The sequence below is a fragment of the Pieris brassicae genome, unplaced genomic scaffold (genome assembly GCF_905147105.1).
Source record: "Pieris brassicae unplaced genomic scaffold, ilPieBrab1.1, whole genome shotgun sequence".
NCBI lineage: Eukaryota > Metazoa > Arthropoda > Insecta > Lepidoptera > Pieridae > Pieris > Pieris brassicae.
Genome location: NW_025576240.1, coordinates 23,672 through 44,199, shown reverse-complemented (window position 1 = coordinate 44,199; position 20,528 = coordinate 23,672). Strand labels below are relative to the sequence as shown.

General features: G+C 44.5%; 1 protein-coding gene across 1 annotated transcript; it reads right to left on the bottom strand.

The window, feature by feature from the left end:
• Nucleotides 1-2,220: 2,220 nt before the first annotated feature.
• Nucleotides 2,221-19,168, bottom strand: LOC123719874 (RNA-binding protein 25-like; the record flags this gene model as incomplete). The annotated part of the gene is made up of 2 exons (XM_045676229.1): nucleotides 18,302-19,168; nucleotides 2,221-2,692 (listed from the first exon to the last, which is right to left on the bottom strand). Coding segments are annotated over exons 1-2 (1,283 nt in total), but the record flags the coding sequence as incomplete, so codon positions are not given.
• Nucleotides 19,169-20,528: the final 1,360 nt, after the last annotated feature.

Genomic DNA, 20,528 nt, shown 5'->3' with positions numbered 1-20,528 from the left:
GGTCATGAATATCATTATTGCTCGTCCCGTCGTTAACTCTCTCCGCGTCTGCTCGTAAACGTCTCTGTTCTTCTGTGTCCTCTCTTGGTTCGTCCGGGGGGTAGAATGTCTCGGCGAGAAGCGTGGCAGATTCTTTGGGGTTGTGGTGTTTGTCATTCACAACGAGAGGGATATCCTCTGCTCTTCTTGTTGTTTGGTTTAACACTCTGTAAATCCCCTGCCACATTCCCTCTCTTTCCTGCTTTGTACAGAATTTGCGCCAGCTCTCCGTCCTCGCTTCCATGGCCATTTTTTCATACTCCTCTTTTTCTTTTAGGTATTCTTGTACAACTTTGTCCCTACGAGCTTGTGCCGCGCATCTTATGCGTCTTTTCTTTGTTCTGACCATTTTCCTTCTTTTTTCCAGCTCCTCATTCCACCAAGGTAGTGTATTGGAGGATCTCTTCTTTATCTCTGGAACGGCTTCTTTTGTGGCTACGATCGCTGCTTCAGAGTATTTTGCTACCATTTCCTCTAGCTGTTTCTTGTTGCTTATCTTGTTGATTTCTCCTATGTTTATTTTGGCTTCTTCCAGGAGCTCAGTCAGTCGCCGTTCAAAGAGGAACCAGTTTGCTTTTCTAGTATTGTATTTTCTAGTGGTTCTTTCTATTGTCCTTCCTTTCGATCTTTCGAGCATTACCTTGAACGTGATTGCGTTATGGTCGGAGCTCACCAATCCTTCCTCCACCCTCCAGTCGTCTATTACCGCTAATAGGTCCGTGGTGCATGCGGTGATGTCCACGTGGCTTTTGAACATTTTCCCACCCCTCACAGTGTCGTAAGTTGGTATGTTACTGTTGTTTAGTATTTCAAAGTTCATACTGTGGAGGGTTTCTGCTATGAGGTCGCCTCTGTGGTCGACTATGGGGCTGCACCACCACGGACTTTTTGCATTGACGTCGCCGGCCAGAAGTACACTCTTTTTAATCTTGCTGCATATTTTCTGTATCTGGTCTATGTGAGGCTGGACATCTTTGGGTTCTGGCTCAAGGTAGAGGGATACCAGGGTGATCTCCCATGCCTCCGTGCGTAGCATCACTACTACCACGTTTGGCGATGTCAATTCCAGAAATTGGATTACCTCAATGTTCTCGTCAAAGACGAAAATCGCAGCCTTTGTCACGGTGGCTCCTGCTTGCTCGTGTTGATATACTCTGACTCCTGACTGTTGCTTAACCCTCCCTTCAGAGCCAGTGTATGGTTCCTGGACGAGAGCAGCAAGTATGCCTCTGTTTTTGGCCTCAATCCTTAATTCGTTTTGGGCCAGTTCCTTTCGTTGGAGGTTTGCCTGGCACATTAAATAGATGTCTTGTTTGCCGTTGGTGCCCTTAGCAGTATGCTACCGTCGCTCTCGCCAGTGCCTCCCATCTCGCTCTCGTAGGACAGTCGGTATCGAAAGCGTTGTGGTCCGCTTTGATATTTGACGTGGTACAGTTAACGCACATGGGGGGGTGTCCTGTTTTGTGTTTTTGACAGTCCATCTTTTTGTGTTCCTCCCCACAGTGTGCGCAGACCTCTTTGGTGTTTTCACAATATTTTCGCGTGTGACCATATCCTAGGCAGTTTGTGCATTGTATTAATGGTGACTGGTCGTGGACCACCACTCTCTGGAGTTCAACATGCACTCTTCCGGCCTCCACCATTCTTTTCCATATCATAGGGGACACTTGTAGTATAACGTTCTGCAGGTGAGGGTTTCTTGCTGTTCTGCGTCTTTTGACGGTTATTCTTTGTTCCTCCTCTTTGATCCCTGAGAACATTTGCTTGTTCTGCGCCCCTATAAGTTGGATTAAATCCTCGTCAGTGTGGATTTGCAGAACGCCCCTCAACATAACCAGCGGATCCTTATATTTTAAGGTTTCCACTGTTAGTGTTTTGTCCCTTAGCAATCTCTCGGTGAGCTCTTTTATTTGTTCTTCTTCTCGGCACCCCACTATCACTTTCTGATCTTTGGTTTTCCGGATAGTATCCAACCGAAGTCCAGTAGTTTTCGGGTCTACTGTCGAGCGTATCCTTTCGTAGATCTCCGAGTTCGTTTCTTGGCTGTTGGACTTTACTACTAGCTTGTGTGTTTTTGGCTTGTATGTGAGGGGGTGATTTGTGCGGTTCTGGTTGTTACTGGTGGTGAATGGTTGTTGCCTTTGCACTGTGTTGCTGTTTGATGCCACGACGTTAGCATACGTTCTTTCCTCGATATTTCGGTCTCTTTCGTCAGTTTTCTCAATTTGAGTTTCTAGGAGCATTTTAATTTCTTTTAGCTCTTGTTCTCCCATCTTTTCTTTAATTTCTTCGAGCTTCCTTGCGTTTTCCTCGACGTGACAGAGAATCTTCTGCCCTCTTTGATCTTCTAGGATGGCGTCTGGTTTTCTTTTATTTTGTTTTATATTATCTTGGAGTAGTTTGCTTATGTCTTCCAGCTTTTTAGTTTCTTTTTCCAGCCGCTTAAGGTGTTCGTCCATTTGATACATTTTGGCTTGCGGTGTGGTGTCTATGTTGTATGTTTTGTTTTTGTCTTTCTCCTTTTCTAGCCCCTCCTCGCTCCCCCGTTCCTTTTCCTTCCTCTTGTCCTTTCCTTCCTTTGTTTGCGAATCGGCCTCTTTGACTAGTTCGTAGAGTCTTTTTACTGCCGAGGTAACCGCTGCCTTTATTTCACCTTTGAGATTTCGGGCGGCGTCAAGCTGAAGGAGAGCGCTCTGCTGCACTGCTGCGGCTTCCGTAAGTCTGTTTTTATATGACTTTTGCTTTTTCAGCCCTTCTGCGCTCTGAGCTATAGCCGCTTCCAGCTCTCCGATGCTTTTTCTCACCGCTGGTATTAAGGTCGGAGTTTGTGGCTGTACAGGGGCCAGTACTTCTCTTTCCTCTCTTTCAATCGCTTGGGGTGTCGGGGTGGTGACCTTTGTTGGAGTACGTATACCGAACATTTTTGTTATGTTTTATTTTACGTGTTAGTAGGCTGTAGTGTGTCAGTGTTATAATACAATTAATATAATATGTCTTGTATATTTACAAAAGCATATAGTTATAAGTTTGTCGATTTTGATTATATTTATAATTTCGATATATAGGTCTTAAAGCTATAGCCTACTCCCAAAAGGGTTTGCAGACTGTCACAAATGGCACCAGTTATATATATTAAGGGTCTATCCCCAATAGGGTGATAGCCGAGTCAGTACATTTTGCAATATTTAATACGAAGGGTCTGTCCCCAAAAGGGGTGGCAGCCGTCAATTTGTCAAATTTTGTAAGTATTATATAACGATTCCCAATAGGGGAAAGTTATGTCGATAGTTTATTGCTTAACTTACTTAACTTGACTTAAAGCTAGTGTCTTTTCCCAAAAGGGGAAAAGGCAGTCGATAAAAATATTTTAATCACAGTCAGGTATATATAGGGCTTTAAGGATTTATTTCGTATCCTCGGGAAGGGCTGGTTCACTTTAGATAAATATTTCGCGCGCTGGATCGTCCGCTGATAGGTGTGTGTCTCCCTACTATTGAGGGGTTAGCATAGGCTAATTCTCCTCCTCGAGAGGAGTTAAAAGAGCCGTCACACTTTGTGTTTTTGTGTGTGTGTGTGTGTGTGTGTGTAGGTCGCGGTTGTGTGTGTGTAAACAGGTGCGGTGGTTATCAAATGAATCAACTTTTTGAGTGGAGTCGATTGAGCCGTCGCACCTATGTAGTGTTTTGTGGTGGGTGATCAGGCGGACGTGTCCTTAGATGCGGTGCGTTTTTTATATGTATGTATTCTCCTAATTTGTCCGAACTCGCTAAGTATACGTAGATACGTATACAAGGCTGCTGTCAAAATTTGCGAAAAATGCACCGTTTTCGAGATATTTAGAGCCAAAGATTTTTAATATTTCTAAAGTTTTGGAATATTTTGATAAATTTTGAAAATTTCGAATTTAAAAATTTTGAATTTAGATCCTGGTAGGGGCGGACCAGGCGGACAAATGCAATATATTAATACATATTAATATATTGGTCTGGCCTTTAAAACGCGAAAAAACCAACCGTTCCCGAGTTATTCCCGATTTTTCAGTAGAAGTCTTCCCGGCGCCAAAACTCCGCGATGCCTTGACCTTTTTTCTTTCTTGAGGCGTCGTTTTGATGGGCTTGATGAGAGCTTTCCGGTGATATGTAGCTTGCTCGGCGGATCGAACGGAATCGGTGACCACGTGCCACGTGGTTTTTATTATTTTTGACTTTAAAAATATAAATCCTGCTTGTAAAAATTTTTGCGACCCCTCAAACGGTGCAGAATAAAGAGCTGCACCTTTTGATGATTTTTGATTTAGGGGTTGTCGCTTTACTTTTTGTGTTATTATTTATTTTCTATTTTTTGTATAGGTTATATTTTTCTTTTTGCTGCCAAATTTTTTCCACTGAACCAATTTTCAAACTAATTGCATATTTGAATTGGGCTACACAATACGCTTCTGGTGATATGCAACATGTGTGGGGGAAAGTTCGTTTTCCCTGAGCACGTGCCACGTGCTTTTTCTATTTTCCTAAGTTTTCTCCCCTTTTTCCTCAGTCAAAAATTTTGACCCAGGTATCAAAAGATGCGTCTCGATGAGACGCGTATGATCGTATTTTTTAAAGTGGGGGTGTCCGATCTGGTTCCGACGCCGCACGCACTTTTATGTGAAATTTTTTACACTTTTAGTGTTTTTGCACTTTTTTATCACTTTTTTGAACTTTTTTCACGAAATCCTTGATATCACTAAATTCGCCGTCCCGAATTGCACAAGATGACGTATTGCACTTTTTGATATTCGACAAAAAACCTATTTATAGGATTTTTTGAGCCGGAGCGATACTATTTCGTGGCCGATTCTGACGACGGTTCCGTTAGGTTGGTTAGGTTAGGTTAGGTTAGGTTAGGTTAGGTTAGGTTGGTTATTTCCCTTTAAAAATTTTCCCCCAAGTCCGATTTTTTCGTGCTATACGTCAATCTTCTAGACTTTTTAAGACACGTCGTTTGACATATAGCACCAGTGGGGGACGGCTCTATTTCACCGTCTGGTGGTCACGCCCCTTTTTTGTTTCTAAGAAATTTTTCCCAAACCTTTAAGCCAAAAAATCCGAGTGAGGCATCGATCGAAGCAGCTTTCAGAGGCGCATCAAACGGTGCACAAAAATTGTTGGGTCACCGATCTGGTTTGCGCGTCGCACTCACTTTTGTCACCAAATTCTTTCAATTTTTTGGTTTTTTGCACTTTTTGTCACTTTTTTAAATTTTTTGTTACAAAAACTTTACACTATAAGATTCGTCGTCAGAAGACGCACAGAATGACGTGTAACACTGTTTAATTGGAAACAAAAAACCTATTTTTAGGATTTTTAGACCCGGAGCACTACTGGTTTCTGACCAACTCGGACGGCGGTTCAACTGCGACTGGTTAGGTTAGGTTAGGTTAGGTTAGGTTAGGTTAGGTTAGGTTAGGTTAGGTTAGGTTAGGTTATTTTTTTTTTTTTTATAACACCTAATAGGCCTACCTTCCCCGGCTACTTTATCGCCGGGGGCGTTGTCTAAGCTAAACTTCCCTCTTTTCTGTCATTCATCCTCACAATAATTTACACACAACTCAATTTTTATTAGGATTTAAATACAGATTTTCACAGACTTTGCTTAACCTACTTATATCTAATTTTTTACTCTAATGTTTTGCAGTCCTTTCTATGGCGAGACGTGGCCCGCGAGGCGGGCGGATTTCACTTGTCCGTGAGTATTCTCATAATACCCATTAGCAAGTGGGCGCCGGCCGCCTCGCGGTCCCCGCCCTGGCTTTACTTTTATTGAACCTGACTGTTCGTCTAGTAATTTTTTGGCAAAAAGCCTCCAGGTGCGTCCTGTGACAAGCTAGCATGTCGGGCAGTCCCTGGAGACTAAGCGACATGCCAGTCATTTGTTCCAGGTCGCACCTGGAGGAGGCAAAAATCGGGCACTCCGTTAGTAAGTGAGGGATGGATTGTTCCACCCCACTGTCGCATTCGCATTCTGGCGATTCTTTCAGTTTGAAACGACACAGGTACCCTGCAAAGGGCCCATGGCCTGTGAGTACCTGTGTCATCTCAGGACTGAATCTTCTTTCTCTTATATTTTTGTGTGCCTCAGTGATGTTGCTGAAGAACAGTTTCGTTGTTCCTCCATTTACTCCCTCTCTGTACCGCCGGTCCCACTCTTCTAGCGTCTTCCTTCTCACTTCCTTCTTGATGTGCGATAGGGGGTACTCCACGTGGACTGCTTTGACCTTTGAGGTATCCGCCGCGGCCCTCGCGAGTTCGTCCGCCCTCTCATTCCCCTCTGTGCCGACGTGCGCCTTCACCCAGTGGAGTTTTATATTTTGGCCGTTTCTTCGGCTCTCCACTAGGTGTCGGCGGATCTCGACGACTCGGGGATTTCGAGAGCGTCCGCCCGCGATGGCCTCGAGCGAGGACCTCGAGTCGCTGCAGATGTTCACGTTAGTACCCCCCATCGCCGCCTCCCCTATTGCACCAACGAGAGCTGCCAGCTCTGCTTGATAGACGGTGCAGTAGGGGGCCATCTTTATCTTTTTCCATTTAATCTCTTTGCCATTTTCCCATTTTGACCAGGCGGCTCCCACTCCTCGCTCCGTCTTGCTTCCGTCCGTATATATAGATATGGTTGTGTCGTCGTTTTGTAATTGGCCGGGGTCATTGGTGATGGCGAAGCTTATCTCCGGTTTTTCCGCGGGATGGGGTTCTTCTATTGCAGGTACGGCTCGCTCAATCCGGTCTCCTTCGCGTAAGAACGGAGACGACCCCCTCCTGGCCTCAAACATTGCGGCGGCTTCTTCCACCCTGAGGTCGAGGGGCAGTATCCCCGCCAATAGCGTCGCGGAATTTAGCGATGCCGTCCTATATGTCTTTGCAATTTTTTGTGCAAATGCCCTCTGCACCGTCTCCAGCTTTTTCCTTGTGCACAGTTTCTTAACTGTCGGTGCCCAGGCTGCCGACGCGTATGTAATTATCGGCTCTATGACGGCTTGGTATACCTGGTGTACCATGTCTCCCGTCATTCCCCATTCCAGCTTCGCCATTCTTGCTACTTTTTTATGTATATCTGCCGCTTTCCTCGTGACATTTTGCACGTGCTTGTTAAACGTTAGCCCTTCGTCTATAGTCAATCCCAATAGTTTAATTTCCTTCTCTATGACAATATCCTGTCCATTCATTCTAATTTTTGGGGTATCGAACTTCAACCTTCGCGTCAGGACCATTGCTTTGGTTTTTTGTGGCGCGAAGTTGAGCTTATTCTCGATACCCCACTTCCTCACATACTCGAGGGCAACGTTTGCTCGGTTCTCGATGGAGTGCGTGTCCGTTCCGCTGAACATCAGCACCACATCGTCTGCGAAAGCCTGTGCGTATGTCCCATCTTCTTCTAATTCGACCAGTAGTGGGTCGAGCAAGATGTTCCAGAAAGTGGGGCCGCTAATCGAGCCTTGGATGCATCCCTTTTCCGGTTGCCTCACATGCTCTCTGTTTGCGTAGCGGACCACCACTCTCCTGCCTTTGAAGTAGTCTTCCACTACCAGCCTTAGTTGCTTGGGACAGTCTTTCTTCGCCAGTTGGTACTTGATCGCTGGCCACCAAGCGTTGTCGAAAGCCCCCTCGATATCCAGCGACACCATCAACACTATTTCTTTGTTTTTTATGTGGCTCCTCGCTTTGGTCAAGATATCGAAGAGGGCATCTTCCGTGCTTTTTCCCGGCATAAAGCCATACTGCCTCCTGCTCATCCTGGGGAGTAGGCTGTGTCTAATTCTGTTTATCATCACCTTTTCTAGTATCTTCCCCATGACTGGCAGGAGGCCTATTGGACGGTATGACTTGGCGGCCGCGTAGTCCTCCTTTCCTGGCTTCCTCAGTACCACTATCGTGCATTCCTTCCATAGATCAGGGAAGCATCCCACTTCGAGGCATTTGTTGAAGATGGCCAGGGGAACCTCCGGGTTCGCCGTGATAGCTGCGCAGCAGATATCGGCGGTGAGTCCGTCAGCCCCCGGGGCCTTCCTCGGGTTGAAGCTTCGAGCAGTGCCGATGAGCTCCGCCATTGTAATTGGCACTTCATCAGCACTACTTTCCCGCAGGCTGCTTGTCATTTCCTCGACTGCTTTTCTTGTTAATCGATGGATATCATTATCCATCTCATAATTGTCTGGCGGGAAGAATTTCTGGGCCAGCAGCTGCACGGATTGTTCTGAATTCAACGAAATGCCCTTCTCTATCAGCGTGGTGTCCTCCCTGATCCCTTCCGCCTTCCTTATTATTTTATATATCCTGTCCCATAAGCTTTCCCCTTCTCGCTTCGTGCAAAGTTTTTTCCACCCTTCCTTCTGGGCCCTCTCGATCTCCTCTTCATATGTCTTTTTCGCCTCCAGGTAGGCGGTTATTACGCACTCTCTCCTCCTGGGAGCTGCGTATGAGATCCTTTTCTTTTTCCTTGTCATATCTTTCTTAAGGGCCTCTATTTCCTTGTTCCACCAGGGTGGTTCGAAGCGTTTCCTTTTTTGTTTATATTTGGGGATATATTTTTCAGCGGCATTTATAATTGATTTCATGTAGCTCATTACTAAGTTGTTGACCCCGGCTTTTGTGTTCTGTCCTTGAATGGTTTCTGTGCTTATGCCATGTCCCCTTACATTGTTCTTGAATTCCTCCCAGTCTGCTTTTTTCGTATTGTATTTGCGGGTCGTTTTTGGTAGTGTGTGCGTTTGGGGTTTTTGAAGGGCTGTAGTCACAAAAATTGTGTTGTGGTCTGAACTGGTAATCGAAGTATCAACCCACCATCTTGTTACCTTGCTGAGGAGAGCCGTTGTGCATACGGTGATATCAACTGCACTCGTGTATCTACGGCCCCCTCGTACGGTGTCGAAGGTGGGTGTGTTGCCACAATTTAGGATGCTCAGCCCTTCCTCATCAAGGAACCCTCGTAATTCCTTTCCTCGTGCGTCTTCGTTTCGGCTCCCCCACCACTCACTCCATGCGTTCACGTCCCCTCCAATTAGCACCATCTTGGTTTTTAGCTTTTTCGTGACGCTTCCTAGTTGTTCGAGGTATGGTTCGATGGGTTCATCGCCTTCAAAGTACACAGAAATTACCCCTATTTCCCACTGGTCCGTTCTCAGGACGGCAGCCACTATGTTTTCCGTGATTAGTGTCTTGTCTTGTATGACTTCGATGTGTTCGTCGAAAACAAGTATCGCCGCCTTCACCGGTTTCTTTTCTGTGGGTACGCACTGCACTACTCTGTACACAGGGCTTTCTGCCATCTGTTTACTGGCCCCTGTGTACGGTTCTTGGAGTAGTGCTATCTTTACGTTTCTACCGCCCGCTTCTTTTACAAACTCCTGGATTGCGATTCTCTTTTTTCTTAGGTTCGCTTGTGCCAGGAGAAAGCCGGTATTTTCATTTGTGCCCTCGGCTTTTTAGCAATACGCGTAACTTTGCCTTGCCGCTTTGTCCCATCCCTGCCGGGTTGGACAGCTCTGGCTGAAGGCTCCGTGCTCCGCGTTTTTGCCTTTTACTGTTTTACAATTAACGCAGCTGGGAGGCTTCCCCTCCTTGTGCATCTGGCAATCAGCCCTCATGTGGGCTCCTCCGCAGTGACTGCACACCTCTGTCTCATTCTTACAGTGTCGACGGGTGTGTCCATATCCCAGACACATTGTACACTGGACCAGAGGGGATTGGTCCTCTACCCAGACCCTCTGCAGGTCCACGTGTATCCTGCCAGCTGTTGTCAGTGATTGCCATAATTTAGGCGTGACCTGCAGGACCACGTGGCTCTCCAGAGGGTTTCTAGCTTTCTTTCGATATTTTTCCGTGATTTCTAAGTCCCGTTCCTCCAGGTGCGCAGTCACGTTTTTATTCTGGTTTTTTATGGCCCGGGAGATATCCTCTATCGAGTTGCAGGACAGGAGATTTTTCACTCTTACTAAGGGTTTTTTGTTTTGTGTGTCCTTCACTGTCATTTGTTCCCCTAGCTTTTCTTTTAGTTTGTTCCTTTCTTCCTCCGTCCTGCAGCCCATTATCACCTTCCCATCTCTGGCTCTCCTTATGTTTTCCACCTGCCAGCCTTCGTCCTTTGCATTCAGCAGGTGCCGGATGTTTTGCATTGTTTCCTCTGCCGTGTCGGTCGCACTCTTTGGCGCCACGACGACAGAGTGCAGCGTTCGTCTTGGTTTTTGTCGTCCCGGGCCGTCTTTTCCGTGTTGATCCTGACCGAGATTTTCTTTGGTCGCTTCTGCATACGACTTCATTTTGCTTTCCAGTTTGTTTTGCCTTTCTATTTCCTTCTTTTCTTTTTGTTCGAACTCTTTTCTAATCTCGGACAGGATGCTTTCGTTGTTTTTCATTGCCAGATGCTCCATATCTATTCTCAGCTTTTCCAGTTTTCTGTTTTCTGTTTCCATTTTCTCTATCTGTTTTTCTAGCCTGTCGTTTGCTTCTGATTTTTTGTCATTTTTATTTTTTGGTGTTCCTTTATTTGGGTTTCTCATTAGTTCCTCTTCGGCCTCCTTTACTATCTGGTACAGCCGCTTTACTGCTGACTGTACTCCTGTTTTAATATCAGTCTTTATATTCCTGGATTCCGCCAGGTGCGCCATTGCCTTGAGGTAGCAGTTTTTGGCTTCTTTTTCCCTGGTTTGTGCGGGAGTAGGAGACTTTCCCCCTCCACTCGCACCCACCAGGGGAGCCTCTTTTACCACCTTTGGGACTTGGCTGGAGGCCTCCTCCCATTTATCAATACTGCGCCTAATGCCAGGCGCCGATGTCTGGCTTTTGGGTGGTGTGCGGAGACCCAGCATTTTGCCTATTAGGTGTAGTCGGTTTTTTAAAATTTAATTAAGTTCAATAGCTGTTTAGCCTAAGGTCTACTCCCAATAGGGTAGTAGCCGCGTCGATAATATAATAAAATATTTATATACAATTATTGATTATTCTATAACTTAACCTAAGGTCTATCCCCAATAGGGTGATAGCCGAGTCAATAAATAAATAAGAAGAATAATTTTTTAAAAAACAGTTTTTTAAATTACTATAAAACTTATCCTAAGGTCTACTCCCAAAAGGGGTAGTAGCCGAGTCAGTAATTTATTTTAAAATTTTCAATCCAGTAATTTCAATTTAATAAATAGCATTAGTCAAAAACAGGATTACAATTCTTTAAAACAATTATTATATACTTAATATTAAGGTCTGTCCCCAAAAGGGTGGCAGCCGTCGGTTTGTCAACTTTTTAAACTTAATCTAAGGTCTGTCCCCAATAGGGTGGCAGCCGTCAACTTATCCTAGTTTCGTCGGTTTATCACAGATTTAGAAAAATTTTCCGACTCTATGTAGAGCCGTCTCTACCACCCAGGCCAATCGGGCTGCTTGAGCCCTTTTGTTTGATGTATATCTTTTGTAAATCGGATTAGTAGTTTTTGAGATATAACGCTTTTAAATTATTCAAGATGGCGTACAAAATGGCCGTCAATCCGAATTTCTGGAATAACTTTGCCAATTTTTATCGGAGGAGGCCGCGGTTTTCACTGTTGTGATGAGCGCCCCTCACCCGACCTGATTGGCGAAAAAACCGGGTTGGTAGAGTCGACTCTACTTTTTTACAATTTTTGGATATTTATTTAGCGGAGCGAAGTCAGGCCTTTCGAGGGTCGAGAGTCCCGTGAAGATCGGGCAACCCGTTCCGGAGATATGCTATTTTAGGTTTTTCAAGATGGCGGACAAAATGGCCGCCAAAAAGAAGAATTTATCGTAGTTTCGGTGTCCTTGCTCCGATCTCGACGCGGTTTTCTTCCTCGTGTTGCCCTAACAATTTTCTATTTCGAGCAATCAATACGGTTTTATAAAAAAGGGTGGGGATGGGTAATTCTATAAAACTTTTTAATAAAAGTGGGATTTCTTAAAATCTGCTGAATTGTTTGAGCCGACAATGCCCCGCAGTGATGTCTTATCCTAATATCTTATGCTACTTACAACTATTTTTGAGGACAACTCGAAAACGGCGAGAGGGGGGGAGGTTGGGGGGTAACTCCCACCAGGGGGGGAGTTTTTTATGTATTTATATAGAATTTAATAGTAGGAGCAAGGCTTGTATACGTATATACGTATACAAGTCTGCTGTCAAAAATCCCGAAAAATGCACCGTTTTTGAGTTACGGGCTGTTAAAGTTTTACCGATTTTGAAAAATTTTGTAAATTTTCGGTATTTTTGCAAATTTTTGATTTTTGAATTTTAAAAACTTTTATAATATAAAGCTAAGCCCCGCAACCAAGACCAGTATATGGATATATATCCATATACCGGGGTGACGTTAAAAAACCCCTATCTCCTACCGTTCCCGAGTTATTCCCTGTTTTTTGTCCTGAGTCTTCCCGTCGCCTTTTCTCCGGAACCGCTGAGTCGATTTTTGCTTTTAAAGCGTTGTTCGGTAGAACTCGACGAGAGCTTCTTTTTAGTGTGTCGCACGTTGTTGATTTCCCTCGGGAACACCGACCACGTGCCACGTGGTTTTTAGGTTTTTCCCTTTTTTCTTTTTTGTTCCTGGTCGGAAAATTCCCCTCGACCCCTCGTTAAACGCGGCTTTTTGAGCTCTATCTATTAGTGATTTTTATTGTTGGGGTCGCCGCTTTAGTTTTAAAGTTATGGTATGAAATACTTTGTTTTTGTTAGGTTATGTTGGTTATTTCCCTTTAAAATTTTTTCCCCAAGTCCGATTTTTTCGTGCTATACGTCAATCTTCAAGACTTTTTAAAACACGTCGTTTGACATATAGCACCAGTGGGGGACGGCTCTATTTCACCGTCTGGTGGTCACGCCCCTTTTTTGTTTTTAAGAAATTTTTCCCAAACCTTTAAGCCAAAAAATCCGAGTGAGGCATCGATCGAAGCAGCTTTCAGAGGCGCATCAAACGGTGCACAAAAATTTTCGGGTCACCGATCTGGTTTGCGCGTCGCACTCACTTTTGTCACCAATTTCTTTATATTTTTAGGTTTTTTGCACTTTTTTGTCACTTTTTTAAATTTTTTGTTACACAATCTTTATATATTTAGATTCGTCGTCACAAGACGCACAAAATGATGTATAACACTGTTTAATTAGAAACAAAAAACCTATTTTTAGGATTTTTAGACCCGGAGCACTACTGATTTCTGACCAACTCGGACGGCGGTTCAACTGCGACTGGTTAGGTTAGGTTAGGTTAGGTTAGGTTAGGTTAGGTTAGGTTAGGTTAGGTTAGGTTAGGTTAGGTTAGGTTAGGTTAGGTTAGGTTAGGTTAGGTTAGGTTAGGTTAGGTTAGGTTAGGTTAGGTTAGGTTAGGTTAGGTTAGGTTAGGTTAGGTTAGGTTAGGTTAGGTTAGGTTAGGTTAGGTTAGGTTAGGTTAGGTTAGGTTAGGTTAGGTTAGGTTAGGTTAGGTTAGGTTAGGTTAGGTTAGGTTAGGTTAGGTAAGGTTTTTTTTTTTTTTTTTTTTTTTTTTTTTTTTTTTTTTTTTTTTTTTTTTCCTACTCAGCCTACTCCCCGGGCGAAGTTTATCCCCGGGCCGTGGAATGTCTAGCTAGATTAAAACACGTAGTAATTTATTTTTATTTCCAAAAACTATTTTAGTTACATTTTTGTCCCTTATCTATTTTGTACATTGCATACTTATATTCATCAATTATTTATATCTTTACATTTTTACTTTTTTATATAGGTGACGTGTGACAACCGCACGCTGTATCTGGACACGACGCCGAGTGGTGCGGGCATTTCCTTTGATAATCGGTTATTATCCATGGGAAAGCCCCGTCCCCCGGACGTCGCCTTCCGTCACATGTGCTGGCGTGTTACAGTCCCTGTTCCGTCTGCGGACACTTTGTATAATTCTATCACAAAGCTCCTCAAGGTGTGTCCGTAAGTCGTCGCGGGACACGAACTGTGGGAGCTGGTTTTCTACTAATGAGATTCCAGTCTTCTCCCCCACCTCGTGCCTCGCGACCCCAAACATTGGGCAGCTAAGCAGACAGTGCAAGGACGTTTCCGGCGTGGTGTTGTCACACGGACATGACGGGTCTCGCTTTAAATTAAATCTGTTTAGATAACTAGCAAAGGGGCCGTGGCCCGTCATGATGTGCACTAGGTTTCTGTTTGGTCTTCTTTGTCTAATGAATTTGTATGCTAATTTTATGTCCGGTAGAAATACCCTGGTCACCAACCCCTGCTCACTTTCCGCGTACCTTTGCTGCCACTTTTTGATTGTGTCTGCGCGAATGATCCTTTTAATATAGGATGTCGGACATCTTGCATACTCTGGTTTGGCCTTCAGATGGTTTGCTGCGTTTCTGGCTAGGTCGTCCGCTCTTTCATTCCCGGCGAGACCACAGTGAGCTTTTATCCAGTAAAGTTTTACTTTCTTGTTGCTTTCGTTTGCTCTTCTGAGGTTGCGCCTTATCTCCACGATAAGAGGGTGCCATGAATTTCCGCTGACTACCGCCTGTAGCACCGATCTGGAATCCGAGTAGATTGCACAAGTTTTGTCGTTTCCTATTTGCACGTCCTTTGTAGCCACTACCAAAGCAAGCGCCTCCGCTTGGAAGACGGTGCAGTAGGACGATAGCTTTAGTTTTTTCGACTTTATTTCGGCCCCGTTTTTCCAACAGGAAAAAGCGGCGCCGACATCTTTGTCACTCTTGCTGCCGTCCGTGAATATTTGCAGTTGTCCCTTAAAGCTCTTGGCCAGTTCGTCTTCATTTATGATTGATTCGAAGTTTAGTAGTGGCTCTTCGGCGGGGTGTTCCATCTTGCAGTATTCCTCTTTTCTTTCGACCTCTACGTCATCCGGGAGGCCCTCCCAGTGGCCCCTTTTCGCCATGTATAGGGTGGCTACTTCTATTATCCGGAGGTCCAGTGGGAGGGTTCCGGAAAGCGCCAAAGCTGCATTAAGGGATACAGTTTTGTTTGCCTTGACTATCTTCTGGGTAAAGCCTCTTTGGACTGCGTTAAGTCTTTTGCGAACGCAGATTTTTTCGGCTGCCCTGGCCCATGCTGCTGCTGCGTATGTTATTATGGGCTCCACCACAGCTGTGTATATTGTGGCAACTATATCGGGATGTAGTCCCCAGGTTTGTTTAGCTGCCCTTGCCATCTGTTTATATAAATTGGCTGCCTTGATACAGATGTTTGACACATGTTCGCCGAAAGTGAGTTTCTCGTCATATTTAAGCTTATTTGTAATAATCATTGCCTGGGTCTTGCTTGGTCCAAATTTTAATTTGTTATTTTCGCCCCATTTCCTGGCTAGTTCTAACGCTTTGTTACCCTTTGTCTGGACTTCCTCTCCACTGTCACCCTCCACTATCACCAGCACGTCGTCAGCAAATGCCTGACAATATATATTGTTGTCGGACATTTGCTCCAGTATCGGGTCCAGTATGACGTTCCAGAGCAGGGGTCCGCTTATAGATCCTTGCACGCATCCCTTTGTGGTGAATCGTTCGACTTCTTCCCCAGCGTACCGAAGCTTAACTTTACGATCCTGGAGATAGTCGTCGTACACTTTTCTTAGATTAATGGGACATCTTTTTTCGGCAAGGCGCATGCGTATTTTGGGCCACCAGGCATTGTCGAAGGCGCCCTCTATGTCCAGCGAGATGATGAGTGTTATTTGTTTCCCTTTTAGGTTTTTGTGTACTCGATTCATGAGAGTATAGAGGGCGTCCTCGGTACTTCGCTGTGGGATGAAACCATACTGTCTCTTCGACAGCTTTGGCACAAGGTGCCACTTAAGTCTTTCGACCAGCATCTTTTCGTAGATCTTTCCCATTACAGGGAGGAGGCCAATGGGTCTGTAAGATTTTGGTTCTGTGTATTTGGTTTTACCGGGTTTCCGTAGAATCACCACTGTCGCCTCCTTCCACGGTCTCGGAAAAGATCCAGTCTCCAGGGCTTTGTTTAGTATTGCTCGGAAGATTTCGGGTTGGCTTGTGATGGCTCTTTGGCAAATATCTGCTGTGAGACCGTCCCCGCCCGGTGCCTTTTTAGGGTTGAAGCTGTTTACTGCTCTTTTTAATTCGAAGAGTGTAAACGGTGGGTCATGAATATCATTATTGCTCGACCCGTCGTTAACTCTCTCCGCGTCTGCTCGTAAACGTCTCTGTTCTTCTGTGTCCTCTCTTGGTTCGTCCGGGGGGTAGAATGTCTCGGCGAGAAGCGTGGCAGATTCTTTGGGGTCGTGGTGTTTGTCATTTACAACGAGAGGGATATCCTCTGCTCTTCTTGTTGTTTGGTTTAACACTCTGTAAATCCCCTGCCACATTCCCTCTCTTTCCTGCTTTGTACAGAATTTTCGCCAGCTCTCCGTCCTCGCTTCCATGGCCATTTTTTCATACTCCTCTTTTTCTTTTAGGTATTCTTGTACAACTTTGTCCCTACGAGCTTGTGCCGCGCATCTTATGCGTCTTTTCTTCGTTCTGACCATTTTCCTTCTTTTTTCCAGCTCCTCATTCCACCAAGGTAGTGTATTGGAGGATCTCTTCTTTATCTCTGGAACGGCTTCTTTTGTGGCTACGATCGCTGCTTCAGAGTATTTTGCTACCATTTCCTCTAGCTGTTTCTTGTTGCTTATCTTGTTGATTTCTCCTATGTTTATTTTGGCTTCTTCCAGGAGCTCAGTCAGTCGCCGTTCAAAGAGGAACCAGTTTGCTTTTCTAGTATTGTATTTTCTAGTGGTTCTTTCTATTGTCCTTCCTTTCGATCTTTCGAGCATTACCTTGAACGTGATTGCGTTATGGTCGGAGCTCACCAATCCTTCCTCCACCCTCCAGTCGTCTATTACCGCTAATAGGTCCGTGGTGCATGCGGTGATGTCCACGTGGCTTTTGAACATTTTCCCACCCCTCACAGTGTCGTAAGTTGGTATGTTACTGTTGTTTAGTATTTCAAAGTTCATACTGTGGAGGGTTTCTGCTATGAGGTCGCCTCTGTGGTCGACTATGGGGCTGCACCACCACGGACTTTTTGCATTGACGTCACCGGCCAGAAGTACACTCTTTTTAATCTTGCTGCATATTTTCTGTATCTGGTCTATGTGAGGCTGGACATCTTTGGGTTCTGGCTCAAGATAGAGGGATACCAGGGTGATCTCCCATGCCTCCGTGCGTAGCATCACTACTACCACGTTTGGCGATGTCAATTCCAGAAATTGGATTACCTCAATGTTCTCGTCAAAGACGAAAATCGCAGCCTTTGTCACGGTGGCTCCTGCTTGCTCGTGTTGATATACTCTGACTCCTGACTGTTGCTTAACCCTCCCTTCAGAGCCAGTGTATGGTTCCTGGACGAGAGCAGCAAGTATGCCTCTGTTTTTGGCCTCAATCCTTAATTCGTTTTGGGCCAGTTCCTTTCGTTGGAGGTTTGCCTGGCACATTAAATAGATGTCTTGTTTGCCGTTGGTGCCCTTAGCAGTATGCTACCGTCGCTCTCGCCAGTGCCTCCCATCTCGCTCTCGTAGGACAGTCGGTATCGAAAGCGTTGTGGTCCGCTTTGATATTTGACGTGGTACAGTTAACGCACATGGGGGGGTGTCCTGTTTTGTGTTTTTGACAGTCCATCTTTTTGTGTTCCTCCCCACAGTGTGCGCAGACCTCTTTGGTGTTTTCACAATATTTTCGCGTGTGACCATATCCTAGGCAGTTTGTGCATTGTATTAATGGTGACTGGTCGTGGACCACCACTCTCTGGAGTTCAACATGCACTCTTCCGGCCTCCACCATTCTTTTCCATATCATAGGGGACACTTGTAGTATAACGTTCTGCAGGTGAGGGTTTCTTGCTGTTCTGCGTCTTTTGACGGTTATTCTTTGTTCCTCCTCTTTGATCCCTGAGAACATTTGCTTGTTCTGCGCCCCTATAAGTTGGATTAAATCCTCATCAGTGTGGATTTGCAGAACGCCCCTCAACATAACCAGCGGATCCTTATATTTTAGGGTTTCCACTGTTAGTGTTTTGTCCCTTAGCAATCTCTCGGTGAGCTCTTTTATTTGTTCTTCTTCTCGGCACCCCACTATCACTTTCTGATCTTTGGTTTTCCGGATAGTATCCAACCGAAGTCCAGTAGTTTTCGGGTCTACTGTCGAGCGTATCCTTTCGTAGATCTCCGAATTCGTTTCTTGGCTGTTGGACCTTACTACTAGCTTGTGTGTTTTTGGCTTGTATGTGAGGGGGTGATTTGTGCGGTTCTGGTTGTTACTGGTGGTGAATGGTTGTTGCCTTTGCACTGTGTTGCTGTTTGATGCCACGACGTTAGCATACGTCCGCTCGATTCTTTCCTCGATATTTCGGTCTCTTTCATCAGTTTTCTCAATTTGGGTTTCTAGGAGCATTTTAATTTCTTTTAGCTCTTGTTCTCCCATCTTTTCTTTAATTTCTTCGAGCTTCCTTGCGTTTTCCTCGACGTGACAAAGAATCTTCTGCCCTCTTTGATCTTCTAGGATGGCGTCTGGTTTTCTTTTATTTTGTTTTATATTATCCTGGAGTAGTTTGCTTACATCTTCCAGCTTTTTAGTTTCTTTTTCCAGCCGCTTAAGGTGTTCGTCCATTTGATACATTTTGGCTTGCGGTGTGGTGTCTATGTTGTATGTTTTGTTTTTGTCTTTCTCCTTTTCTAGCACCTCCTCGCTCCCCCTTTCCTTTTCCTTCCTCTTATCCTTTCCTTCCTTTGTTTGCGAATCGGCCTCTTTGACTAGTTCGTAGAGTCTTTTTACTGCCGAGGTAACCGCTGCCTTTATTTCGCCTTTGAGATTTCGGGCGGCGTCAAGCTGAAGGAGAGCGCTCTGCTGCACTGCAGCGGCTTCAGTAAGTCTGTTTTTATATTGCTTTTGCTTTTTCAGCCCTTCTGCGCTCTGAGCTATAGCCGCTTCCAGCTCTCCGATGCTTTTTCTCACCGCTGGTGTTAAGGTAGGAGTTTGTGGCTGTACAGGGGCCAGTCCTTCTCTTTCCTCTCTTTCAATCGCTTGGGGTGTCGGGGTGGTGACCTTTGTTGGAGTACGTATACCGAACATTTTTGTTATGTTTTATTTTACGTGTTTGTAGGCTGTAGTGTGTCAGTGTTATAATACAATTAATATAATATGTTTTGTATATTTACAAAAGCATGTAGTTATAAGTTTGTCGATTTTGATAATATTTATAATTTCAATATATAGGTCTTAAAGCTATGGCCTACTCCCAAAAGGGTTTGCAGACTGTCACGAATGGCACCAGTTATATTAAGGGTCTATCCCCAATAGGGTGATAGCCGAGTCAGTAAATAAAGAAGAATAGTTTTTTAAAACAGTTTTTTAAAATACTATATAAAACTTACCCTAAGGTCTACTCCCAAAAGGGGTAGTAGCCGAGTCAGTAAATTGTTTTAAAATTTTCAGTACAGTAATTTCAATTTAATAAATAGTATTTGTCAAAAACAGGATTACAATTCTTTAAAACAATTATTATATACTTAATATTAAGGTCTGTCCCCAAAAGGGTGGCAGCCGTCGGTTTGTCAACTTTTTTAAACTTAAACTAAGGTCTGTCCCCAATAGGGTGGCAGCCGTCAACTTATGCTAGTTTCGTCGGTTTATCACAAATTTAAAAAAAAATTTTTCCGACTCTATGTAGAGCCGTCTCTACCATTCAGGCCAATCGGGCTGCTTGAGCCCTTTTGTTTGATGTATATCTTTTTTAAATCGGATTAGTAGTTTTTGAGATATAACGCTTTTAAGTTATTCAAGATGGCGTACAAAATGGCCGCCAATCCGAATTTCTGTAATAACTTTGCCAATTCTTATCGGAGGAGGTCGCGGTTTTCACTGTTGTGATGAGCGCCCCTCACCCAACCTGATTGGCGAAAAAACCGGGTTGGTAGAGTCGACTCTACTTTTTTACAATTTTTAGATATTTATTTAGCGGAGCGAAGTCAGGCCTTCCGAGGGTCGAGAGTCCCGTGAAGATCGGGCAACCCGTTCCGAAGATATGCGATTTTTGGTTTTTCAAGATGGCGGACAAAATGGCCGCCGAAATGAAAAATTTATCGCAGTTTCGGTGTCCTTGCTCCGATCTCGACGCGGTTTTCTCCTTCGTATTGCCCTAAGAATTTTCTATGTAGAGCAATTAATACGATTTTATAAAAAAGGGTGGGGATGGGTAATTCTATAAATCTTTTTAATAAAAGTGGGATTTCTTAAAAACTGCTGAAATGTTTGAGCCGACAGTGCCCCGCAGTGATGTCTTATCCTAATATCTTATACTAATTACAACTATTTTTGAGGACAACTCGAAAACGGCGAGAGGGGGGGTTGGGGGGTTGGGGGGTAACTCCCACCAGGGGGGAAGTTTTTTATGTATTTATATATAAATTAATAATAGGAGCAAGGCTTGTATACGTATATACGTATACAAGTCTGCTATCAAAAATCCCGAAAAATGCACCGTTTTTG